This window comes from Mastigoproctus giganteus, chromosome 1 (assembly GCF_048544385.1).
Source record: "Mastigoproctus giganteus isolate SK-2022 chromosome 1, ASM4854438v1, whole genome shotgun sequence".
In the NCBI taxonomy this organism is placed as follows: Eukaryota; Metazoa; Arthropoda; class Arachnida; order Uropygi; family Thelyphonidae; genus Mastigoproctus; species Mastigoproctus giganteus.
The window spans coordinates 9,882,794-9,895,695 of record NC_143575.1 but is presented as its reverse complement, the minus strand read 5'-3'; the positions used below and the strand labels follow the sequence as shown (position 1 = coordinate 9,895,695).

Sequence of the window (12,902 nt, the reverse complement as noted above, 5' to 3'; positions counted from 1 at the left end):
GCAACTTTTGCCCATCTCTGCTCCCACCTCTGTCCAAACCAGATGGTTCTGTTGTCACTTCAGCCAAGGATAAAGCTAACCTGCTAGCATTGCATTTTTCTTTCAACTCATGCATTAACGATCTTGGTAAAACACCTCCCACTATTCCCAACACGCTCCATTCAATGCCTCCTGTAGTCTTCCGTCAAAAGGATGTCAGAAGGTTTTTGACGAATCTTGATGCTAAGAAAGCTCCAGGTCCCAATAGTATTTCTCCACTTGTCTCCTATTCTTTGCCCCCTTTTTTCACTTTCTTATTCCAAAGGTGTTTTTCCTTCTGCTTGGAAATTTGCTCATCTCCAGCCAGTTCCTAAAAAGGGTGACAAATCCCTCCCATACAATTATCGTCCCATTGCAATTACTTCTCTTTCTAAAGTAATGGAGAAATCAATTAACCGCCAAATTTTAAACTACCTAGAAACCTTCCATCTGATCAACGATTGCCAGTATGGATTCCGTCAGTGTCTATTCACTGGTGATATTCTGGCTTATGTTACCCATTTATGGACTAATTCAATGGAAAAGTTCAGCGAAACACAAGTAGTTGCTCTTGACATCTCAAAGGCTTTCGATCGTGTTTGGCATAAAGGTCTTCTTAACAAGCTTCCATCTTATGGTTTCCAACTGTTTTTAGTAATTGGTTATCCAGTTTTCTCTCTGATCGTTCACTGAGGATGATGGTAGATGACTCTGTCTAACTTCTCCACTAATGCTGGTGTCCCTCAAGGTTCAGTTCTTTCCCCCCACTCTTTTCCTCTTGTATATTAATGACCTTCTTCCATTGACTGGAAATCCTATCCATAGTTTAGCAGATGATAGCATCTGCAAAACTATGGATAGGATTTCTTTTGGAGATTACCCTGACTTCTAATCTCTCTTGGCCCAAGCACATGATAAATATTGCTTCTTCTCTATCTAAAAAACTTGGTTTTGTCTTTTGCTCTCGGCGTTACTTTTCTTCCAAACAGCTTCTCACTCTGTATAAATCGCAAATCCGCCCTGCCATGGAATATTCTTCCCACATTTGGGGTGGTGCCCCCAAAACCTCACTCAGGCGTCTTGATTCCATTCAGAAGAGGGCAGTTAGGGTAATTAATGACTCATCTCTAACAGAGTCTCTGCACTCTGTCTCATAGACATACTGTTTCTGCTGCATGCCTCTTCTACAGATACTTCCATGGGCACTGTTCTTCTGAATTAGCTTCTATAATTCCTGCTCTCTTTCAAAACAGTCCGAACACGTGCCGCCACCAGCCATTTACTGTCCAACTTCAAACTCACAGAACCAACTTTTCATCTTCCTCGTTCATTCATTCAACTGCCGTTTTCTGGAACAACCTTCCTTCATACGTATTTCCTGAAAATTGCAGTCCACAGAATTTCAAGTCCCATGTCAATAAATATCTCCTTTCGTCTTCTCAACCTCCAACCCAAGCACGGTACTAAGTACTATAGGTTCTAGCACCTCTCGTGTTTGGGGTTTACATAAAAAAAAAAATTGGAGGCAAATTGCTGCAATGGATAAAGGTGTGGTTGAGGGGGAGAAGACAGAGTGGTAATCAATGGATACTGCTCATCGTGGTCTAATGTTATTAGTGGAGTCCCTCAGGGTTCTGTGTTGGGTCCATTATTTTCTGTATTTATAAATAATATTAATGATGGTATATCAAGCTTAATGTCAAAGTTTGCAGATGATACAAAGGTTGGCAGGGTTGTTAAGGACACTACTGATGCTATGCTGCTGCAACAGGATCTGGAAAGGTTGAGCAGATGGGCTGAGAGGTGGCAAATGAAGTTTAACATTGACAAATGTAAAGTACTACATATGGGAAGCATTAACCCCAGAGTGACATCAACTCTGTGGTACTACACTGACAATGGTAGAGAACAAAAAGGATCTGGGGGTAATTGTGCAGGCAGATATGAAGTTCCCTGAGCAGTGCAGATGGGCAGCAAGAGCAGCTCATGGTGTCTTGTCAATGAAATGCAGGAATTTTTCTAGCAGGGATAAGGAGGTGATTATTCCCTTGTATAATGCAATGGTCAAGCCACACCTTGAGTACTGTATATAGGTCTGGAGGCCTCATTTCAAGAAGGATCTAGAGCTGCTGGAACGAGTACAGAGAAGGGCAACAAGATTAGTGAATGGAACAAATGGTTGATCTTACAAAGAAAGGCTTAAGTTTTGCAAATTACAGTGTCTGGAGACTTGGCACTGGCGAGGTGATCTGATAGAGGTGTATAAAGCCTTGAATGGTTTGAGCATGCTCAATGCTGATGGGATTCTTCCTCTTGCTCAGAATAATCACCTGAGAGGGCATAAATTCAAATTGAGAAAAGACAGATGTAGGACAGATGTTTGGAAATTTGCCTTTAGCCAGCAGGTAATTGATTGGTGGAACAGACTTCCATCCCTGGTTGTGAAAGTTGATAGCCTAAATAAATTTAAGGCTCAGCTGGTCAGGTATTTCGATCGAACGAAGGGGTGAATTGGAAGGTTTTTTTTTTTGGCTGATGCTGCATAAGCTTTCTTACTTGCATCATATGCCTCTACTAATGCTAATGAAGTCTTGAATGGTTTGAGCATGCCCAATGCCGATGGGATTCTTCCTCTTGCTCAGAATAATTACCTGAGAGGACATAAATTCAAATTGGGGAAAGACAGATGTAGGATAGATGTGTGGAAATTTGCCTTTAGCCAGCCGGTAGTTGGTTGGTTGGTGGAACAGACTTCCATTCCTTGTTGTGGAAGTTGATAGCCTAAATAAATTTAAGACTGAGCTGGACACGTATTTTGAATGAATGGAGGGGTGAAATGGGAGTGTTTTTTTTTTTTTTTTTCAGCTGATGCTGCATAGGCTTGCTTTCTTACATCATATGCCTCTACTAATGCTAAAATTTTTCAATATTCCTTTAAACTTTTGAGCTTTTTAAAAACTGATTTGACTCAAATGTTTACTTGGCACTTCTACTGTTACAATAGCTTTTTGTATTCATTTTAATTTATATTAGCCTATGAGCTAAAAACCAGTGAACAGTTAAGTTGCTTTCATATTATTCTTCATATTTTCTTTCTCTTAAACACAAACAGTCAAAAAAATGCTCTGTGGTTCCTTATACTCATCCATTAGCTACAGATACCAGTTATTCCAAGTTCTTTTTGCTACAGAAGCCTGGCCTTTGTTTTGCTACCAAAAATAGGCTTTTTTGCTATAAAATCACCCTTACGTATGTCTTTTCACAGGTACTGATTCAGTTCATTTTTGAATTTCTAATGGGCTGTTGCCCTTAACTACCTGTGGAGGCAACTTATAAATTTAATAAAGTTAATAACAACATTGGCTATAAAATATTTAAGGGCAAAGGCCAACAGCCCTTATCATTTTAATGTAGCCATCTACCAAAATAGTTTAATTAATTTGGCATCGTTTTGGTTATATATCATATTATGAATGCCTTCACAACAAGTTGCCATGGTAATGTACTACCTCGAATAAATAACACTTCACCAGTAGAGAAGACTACTCTTATTTATTCTCAGCGGATACCATCACCCAGACGGCACCATACCAAAGCTTGTCGTCTCTTTGGTGGGTAGGCAGGGTACCCTGGTGTTGCAACAGTGACAACCCAGTTATGAAGTATAACTTCACAATATGAGAGATGCCCGATGGTGTGCAGTGGTGTAGACTAAAATATTTAAGGGTAAAGGTCTCATGCTACGAGGTAGCATGACTAACATGTAGTTTAGTGCACAAGCGTCATTTCAACGTAGCCAAAATAGTTTAATTAAATTGGCATTGTTTTGGTTATATCTCATATTGTTAATGCCTCATATTGTGAGTGACATGTTAGTCATTCTACCTCTTAGTATGAGGCCTTTGCCCTTAAATAGAAGAGAAGCCAACAAAGCTTTGAAATGCTGCCGTCTGAGTGGCAGTATCCGCTGAGAATAAATAAAAGTAGTCTTCTCCACTTGTGAAGTGTTATTTATTCAAGGTAGAAAAATACCATGGCAACTCATTGTGAAGGCATTTGCAATATGAACTTTGCAAGGCTCAAGGGATAGAATTTTTTTCGGCCTGGTCTGTACTTGTTAATAGGAGAGACTGTGCTTCTACAGGGATGGGATACACTTAAATAGAAAGAGTGCAAGAATATTTGCTGATGCTATTGAGGCAGTGTTAGGTGGGTCAGAAAACTGGGGGGGGGATACAAGGACTAATAGATTAACAGCAACTGCTGGCAGAGGTGAAAGTGCTTCTATTGGAATGAGCAGCAAGCCTAGAAAAAGATGCAGTGTATTTCAGAGACTGCTGGGAGTCATTGCATTGAGTTAGGGTAGCTAAGAATAGGAATAGGTGCATGTATACTTGCGTATATACCAACGCATGTATACTTGTGTATATACCAAAGGAGTTTATTAAATAAATTTGATGAATTTTGAGGTGTTGGTCAAAACATCAAAGGCAGATATTGTTGGGATATCAGAGACGTGGTGTCACACAGATATAAGGAATGCAGAACTGGAATTTGGGGAGTACAATGTGTACAGAAAGGATAGTAAGGGAGGAGGGGTTATGCTATTAGTTAAGAAACAAAATCCAAGGAAGTGAAGCCAGTTGACATCACTAGACAGTTCGAGTCAGTTTGGGGTGACAAGCACTGGGAGATCAAAATTGAGTAGGAATGTGTTATAGGCCTAATGGTTTCGATGAGTATAATAATAACTGTACAGGGAAATAGTGGACCAGTAAATCAGACTGTCTTATAATGGGGGATTTTAATTTCCCAGATATTGACTGGAATTTGTGGGTTGGTCACTCACACACTAGCAAGGCTTTTGTGGATTTAATGTATGATTGTTTTCTACATCAGCATGTTTGGGAGGCAACTAGAGGGAGTTGATCTGATTATCAGTAGTGATTCTTCATGCATTAAGAATCTGCAGATAAAGGAACCACTATGTGGCAGTAATCAGTGTGCTGAAGTGGGATTTACTCAAAGAGGTAACTACCATGAGGGGTAAAGGGAAGAGTTATTGCTTTTGTAAAGGCAACTACGATGGTCTGAGACAGTATTTAAATTCTATACTGTGGGACAAACTGATGATGTTACCAACAGCAAATTCAAAATGGGATGCATTCAAAGAATTAATGTTGGAAGCTACTAGGCTTTACATACCAACTAAGAAATATAGTTCAAAGTTTAGGCCTAAATGGTTGTCAGATGAACTAATGAGACATGTGGCAGAGAAGAAAAATGCATGGGAGAGATATAAATTAGTGGGTGACATGGAACCCTATGATAGATATAAGCTGGTCACAAAGGAGATTAGGCAGGCAAAGGCAGATTATGAGAAATCCTTGGCAAAAGATGCAAAGAAAAACAGAAAAGAGTTCTTTACCTATATAAACTCTAGAAGGAAAGGGAAGAATCAGATTGGTCCACTGGGTATTGATGGTTCAACTGTTAATGATCTATTGGGGGGGGTCGTGGTGCCAGATGTTGGGGGGGGTGAATTAGCCAGTGTAATGGGGGTTGCAGCATCTGGGGATAAGTGATGATAGGGAATTCACGGGATAAGTGATGATAGGGAATTCAGGTGCTTAATATTTTGCACTATCAGTGCACTTAAATTCTGAACATTCTGCTAGCTTAATATATCAGTCTATTGGTAGAATAGGACAATAATCTCGTGTATCCTGAATATTCTAAAAGGAGGGAATCACCCCACCAATAAAATATCGCAATCTGGATTAGCATTTTTTTTACATTAGAGACTTCAGTTATACTAAATAGCTTAAAATCTAACACCATAAAAACTTTTGAGCCTACAACTGGTTTTTCTCTGGTGTAAATGAAGAGTTAGCAGAGAGAATTATTTCAAACAAAACATTTAATATAACAAATTAATGAACAAACATACATCATACCTTCCATCCAAGAAGATTAAAGACATGAACATTCTAATATAACATATTCTACATTTATAAGAGAAAGTCAACATAATTAGTCATAGTGGTCACTCATTTGAGACCATATTATAGTAATTCCACATAAATAGACATTGTCATTGTTTTGAAAACATGTTATTGGAAATATGAATTCATTAGCCATATCTATTAAGTTATCAGAATACTAAGAAACACAAGATATATTAGGCATAACATTAAGAAGAAATATATATATTCTTAGGAAGAAATCATCATTCCTTATGGGTAAGAATTAACATGGATATTTTCTGTTCAATTATTTTCTCAATCCTTTCACTCTTATGAAAAGGGATTCTCACTTAGCCCATTCTCCTCTCTTGCTCCCTTGCTGTCCTCTCACAGGTGACTTCATCTGGACAAACTGGGAGGCTGCCTTCTTGGCAATGGACACAGACACGATATCACAAAGAAATACTATCATGGCATTTTTTGCACACTGTGGTCAAAAACTGCTTCAACAACACCTCCAAACACTCCTTTCTCAGCTCTGTTGAATTTTTAACTTTTCCTTTCTCTTCCTTGAACTCCTGGGTCTCCTTGGACCCAGTTTTTAAAGAGAAGATCCTCCAGTGTTTACATATATCTTAGATCTGATTGGACCCTCCAGTACTCGTCTCATGCACCTGGATGGCACATGATGGAAAAGGAATAATCCCAATGTCCCCCTTCTCTCATTCTGTCCGGTGACTACCCGAAGTACCAAGCACATTACCGTATTTGGCACTACTGCTGATACCCATATGCGTGAATATCACTAAAGGCAAGTAATTTATGTCCAAGCTAGTAGCGTACCACTTCTCTTTATAATATAGGTTATTTTAAGAGACAGCTCAGTAGAACTTTGTGAGAGTTATGTACTTCTATGCTTCGTTATAATGGAGTTGATAATTGAATATTACAAGTAAAAGATTCTGTAGAAATCCTTAGTAAGAAGGCATAACAAAGGAATAGGGGAGTACTAAAAGGTTAATTTTGTAATAAGAAATATGCAAAAGGGGAGGAGTTTTAGAAACAATTAATAGAAATAAATTAAAACTTCATTATGGCAGTTTCTGCTCAGATAGCTAAGAAACTAAATGAGTATTTTGTATCTACATCACATATGAATTGTTCAGGGAGGGGAATACCAGAAGCGAATTAAACTCTGGCAGTGAGCTAGATGATTTTGTAATAACTAAGAGGAAAGTGGAGAATAAATTGTTGAAGGTAAACAAAAAAGGCACCTGGGATGGATGGGATCTATCCAGTTATATTAAAGGAGGCAGCAAAGGAAGTAAGCAAACCCTAAGACATAATTATGAGAGCTTGGACTCAGGGGAGGTACCCATGGACTGGACATGTGTAAATGTGACCCCAATTCACAAAGGAAGAACAAAGGGCAACAAGTAATTATAGGCCTCTTAGTTTAACTTCTGTTCCAGGGAAATTAATGGAGGCATTGGTTAAAGAAGCACTGCAGGATCATCTAGACAAGACTTCAGTTATACCTCTGACACAGCATGGTTTTGTTAAGGGAAAGTCTTGCCTGACCAATTTGATTGGATGCTATGATGTGGTCACAAAGGAACTGGATGCAGGGAATAACTTTGATATATATTTGGATCTTAGAAAGGCTTTTGATACTGTTGCACATGGAAGACTGCTGCACAAATTGGAGCAGTGTGGCATTGAAGGCAAATTGCTGCTATGGATAAAGGGATGGTTGAGTGGGAGAAGACAGAGTGGTAATCAATGGACACTGCTCTTTGTGGACTAATGTTATTAGTGGAGTCCCTCAGGGTTCAGTGTTGGGTCCATTGTTGTTTTCTGTATTTATAAATGATATTGATGATGGTGTATCAGGCTTAATGTCCAAGTTTTCATACAATATGAAGGTTGGCAGGATTGTAAAGGACACTAATGACAGTACGCTGCTGCAACAGGATCTAGAAAAGTTGAGCAGATGGGCTGCGAGGTGGCAAATGAAGTTTAATATTGACAAATGTAAAGTACTACATATGGGAAGCAATAACCCCGGAGTAATGTATCAACTCTGTGGTACTACACTGACAGTGGTAGAGAACAAAAAGGACCTGGGAGTAATTGTGCAGGCAGATTTGAAGTTTTCTGAGCAGTGCAGATGGTCTGCAAGAGTAGCTCATGGTGTCTTGTCAATGATATACAGGCTTAAGTTTTGCAGATTAGTGCCTGAGGTACATAAAGCCTTGAATGGTTTGAGCATGCTCAATGCTGATGGGATTCTTCCTCTTGCTCAGAATAATCACCTGAGAGGGCATAAATTCAAATTGAGGAAAGACAGTTGTAGGATAGATATGCAGAAGTTTGCCTTTAGCCAGAAGGTAGTTGATTTGTGAAACAGACTTCCATCTTTTGTTGTGGAAGTTGATAGCCTAGATAAATTAAAGGCTGAGCTGGAGAGGTATTTGGAACAAGCAGAGGAGTGAAATGGGAGAGTTTTTTTGGCTGATTCTGCATAAGCTTGCTTTCTTGCATTGTATGCCTCTATTAATGCTAACCGAAATAAAGCCAATTTAATTAATTAATTTAACTACTTTGGTAGATGGCTACATTTTAATGTAGCCATCTACCAAAGTAGTTAAATTAAAATGTAGTCATTACTTTTGCACTAACCTACATATTAGTCATTCTACCTTGTAGCGCGAGGCCTTTGCCCTTAAATATTTTATAGTCTACATCACTGCACACCATCGTGCATCTCTCATTGTGAAGTTTTATACTTCACAACTGGGTTGTCACTATTACAACACCAGTGTACCTGCCCAACCACTAAAGAGAAGCCAACAAGCTTTGAAACTGGTATCCGCTGAGAATAAATAATAGACTTTGCTCCACTGGTGACGTGTTATTTATTCTAAGTAGTAACAATACTGTGGCAACTCGTTGTGATGGCTTTCACAATATACGATATAACCAAAACGATGCCAATTTAATTAATTTAACTATTTTGATAAATGGCTACGTTAAAATTATGCTTTTGCACTAACCTACATGTTAAACATTGGCTAAAGGAAAATTTCCTATGATCAGTCAAACCCTGATTTAATTAAAACTTAAATTCCAACCTCACTAATAAGGTAATTATTTGATAAATCAACAGGACATCATAGGCCCTCCATGACGCCTGTATGCATGAACTTTTCCAGCCTGAATGAACCCGATCTGAATCCCTTACTTTATATACTATTTTTAATTCAATTCCTCCAAATTATTCTGGAGTTATTTCCTAAGTATAAAACTTTGCATTTTGCAGGAATAACCATAGCTGTTCTCATCCCTCAGACAGTCAGTCATTCTGATGAGGTGCTGCTTGTTGCTGGTTATTTACTACCTGATTGATCATAATATTTGCAAATTGTGATATTTTTTGCTATACCCCTTCATCAATATCTTTTAAGAAAATCAGAAATAGAAGTGCAAGCCTTAACCCATAAGGGACCCCACTTTTAGCCCTACCCCACTCTAAATAGTAACCATTAATTATAACCCTTTTCCTCATGTCATGTGGCCATCCTGCAATTCATTTTAAAAAGGTCTCAGTATGCTCCTGCTTATATAACAATCACTTGTGCAGGACTAAGACAAGTGTTTTTATGTAATTTAAATAATTTTAAACCTGTCACTAATGAGTTGTAAGCATCCAACTCATTAGTGACACTGTCATAAGTTTTCAGGCCAGTTAAATAAGTTTCCCTTTACAGAACTGTAGAGGGAAACCATTATCATTGTCTCCATCAACAAAGTCAGACATTAACCAGCTCTTAGAACCACCTTTATGGATTGGCAGTAACATTGGCACTTCAATCCAAGACAGTCATTCACCTCCTCAAGCCAAATGAAGCTCTTGATAATTAACCTTAATTGTTTCATGTACTTCCTCATTGCTCCTTAAAAAATAACTGTGTATATGCATCTACCCAAGGAATACTTGCCTTCAGGCTCAAGTTTTTCTAGTGTGATACTATTGCTGATTTTATCCATTCAAAAATCAGCTGGGGTTATTTTAATATCATGTATTCATTATTCAAATAATGGTCCAGTCTGATTCTCTTTTCTTTGTATGTATACAAATGTAAAATTCCTTATTCCCTTCCTTTGGTCACTTAGACATTGCCAACCTAAAAGACTTACATTGGCTTTCATTTATCTGAGCAAGTTTCTAGATCCAGTTATATTCCATATATACATTGCACAAGATTGCTATAGGACATTCAAAGCATGAAACAATTTTAACTATGATGAATTATCATGCTATTTGTATAAAGCAATCTTCCAAAATGCATTCCACAAATAATAATAATGAAAGTTAAGTGAAATCTATATATTATTTATGACTTTAAATATTAAAATTATAAAGGAATCATGGTCTTGGACAAGTACATGGTATGCATGTCAGGTGATGAAATCTGTACACATCTACAAAATTTGCATGGCACATTGCCAACTATTGAACTTGTATTGGCTGCCTTAAAACAACTGCTAAGTTATGAATGTTTCTGGTTACTTCAGAGCTGTATACAAGTATAAAGATAATTTTAAAAAATTAAAAAATGAGAAATATTTAACAAAGATAGGTGCTAGAGGAATTACCTTCTGATTTTAATTTGCTTTCATTCCACTTTCTATAAGAAAATAGTACTTTTTTGAGGTGTGTCAAGAACATAACATCTCATTATGTAATATTCTTATAGGAAAAAAAGCATTCAATTAGATAAATCTAGGAATAATTTATCTAGGAACATATTACTCCAAATGTCAGCAAAGATTTAAGTACACTATATTCAATTAAACAAAATATTACTTGCCTTCCACAGGTTCGCATCCAACACTGGTTGGGTCATGCTCTTCACTGCTAAGGAAAGTTTGAAGTCTCTTCAAAGACATCCTTGCCTTAAAAATGTTAATTACAAAATAGTTATAAAAAATTCCTGCCAAGTTCCTCTATGTAACAATTGCATTCTTTCAATAAAATGTGATAATTACTAGAGTAGGTAGGTTTTGTAATACAATGTTATTATGGAATAATTAAATTGTTGAGTTAGGAATATGATCCATATTAAAGAATGTAGCAAAATGGAACTTATTAGAATTATAGATTTTGGCACATTGTGATATCCATAAACCTTTTTTATTACAAATACAAGCAGCATGATGAGGGTGCAAGAGTGAGTGAATCCTCTACTTTTACTTAGCTGTGAAGTGGGTGAACTTTAGTTAACTGGAAGATATAATGTAAATTATCTATCTGACGTGATATGAATGTTTATTAAATAGTGTTTTATAGTATTAAAATAATGTTTCCTAAATTTATAAAAAGAACAGATTTTTTGTTATAAAAGTTTTCTACTAATTTCACTGATATATGGAAAAGGTTAAGTTTAGTTTTTCCTCTCTGCATTCTTATGTCATAGAACAAATGGCAGTAGCGTCAAAGCAAAGCAGCATTAGTTCAATAAAGGAACTCAAACTGTACAATAATTAACTATGTGGTCAGAATTCAATAATTTAAATTCAGTATGAGCTAAGAAAAAAAAAGAGTAGAAGGAAACAATCATAACTTATGCTGAGGGCATTAGAGAATGTTTTCATGGATAAGAGTAATGATTTAGCTAAAATGAGAAACCACACAACATGCACACACAACAATAAAGCTTTATTTTGCAAAGTTTTAATTATAAGATAATCTACTAGCAATCCCTAATGCCATAATACAACTAAACATACAATCAAAAAATAATAAAATGTTTGTGTCCCTACTTACCTTTGAAATCCTCAAAATTAAAGAAGAAAGAAAGCTACCTAGAGGAAAAGGAAATGAGTCCAATATACAGAGGGAAACAAATGCTTTCTGGGCATCAAGAACATGTGTAGGATCATGAAGAATATACACAGCAAACATGGCCAGTGCTACCTACAAAATAAAATAATTTTACTCCAACTTAATTTTTTAAATAAAAAAAAAATTGGAATTTCTGTATTCATATCAAGCTTGCAACTGAGTCTGTATATAGTAAATGGGAGATATTTTCCCCATTTACCATATACAGACGTCATTAATTCTCTATCCTGGTTAAAACTGACATGCTTAGCATTATATAATTTACAATCCCTTTATTCCTAATCATGTGGTCAATTTTTGTAGTTGATTCCTTTCAGGTAGCCATCAAGGAAGTTAGAAAGGTCATTAAAAATGTTTCAAAATAGCAAAGAATAAAGCAATTTAAGTTATATTATTGTGATAGCATTAATATGTCATCAAGATGAATATAGTCCTTCATAAGTTCAATGTTTACTTATGTTTTTCCATGCATTGCAAATCCTACTGAGAGAAACAAGACACAAATAAGAACAGTCTTGAAGAAACAGTGCTGGTTATTTAATACTATAAAAGTCATTGGGTAATAATGAAATGATGTTCTAACCATAGTTATGGCACTATTTTATGTTCAGAGCTTGTAATGAATTTAGACTATTAAAGAATTAACAGAAACAAAACTTAGAAACTGCATCAATCAAGAATTATGAACTATAATCAATTTCTAGAAAGCTAAATGTTCTTCAGAAATAAGTGTTTTCCATTTTTGATTCAAAATGGGATCCTGGACTGGCTGTAGCAGATTTGCAATGTTCTCTTTGAAGAAAGAACACTGCAAATCTGCATTGGCAAATAGCACAGCAGTAATCAAGTGGCTTTACTTTTTTTAAAGCCACTTGATTATTTTAAAGACAATGACAGGATTAGTAAAAAAAATATTTTATTTCAATGCCATATGTTGAACACTGGTACAGACAAATTATAAACCTCTTCAGAGGTACTGAAATGCAAATAGTAGCAAAACTGGTCCGTAA

The 12,902-nt window shown here is 36.6% G+C and overlaps 1 protein-coding gene across 1 annotated transcript in view; it reads right to left on the bottom strand.

The window, feature by feature from the left end:
• Positions 1 to 12,902, bottom strand: part of LOC150090543 (ATP-binding cassette sub-family C member 1-like) — a 198,292-nt gene that overhangs the window by 76,126 nt on the left and 109,264 nt on the right. Inside the window, exons 13-14 of the mRNA XM_090378813.1 lie at positions 11,815 to 11,964; positions 10,859 to 10,943 (exon numbers count right to left, since the gene is read on the bottom strand). Of these exons, the coding sequence (XP_090234939.1) occupies positions 10,859 to 10,943; positions 11,815 to 11,964 (235 nt within the window). The remainder of the gene's footprint in view (positions 1 to 10,858; positions 10,944 to 11,814; positions 11,965 to 12,902) is intronic.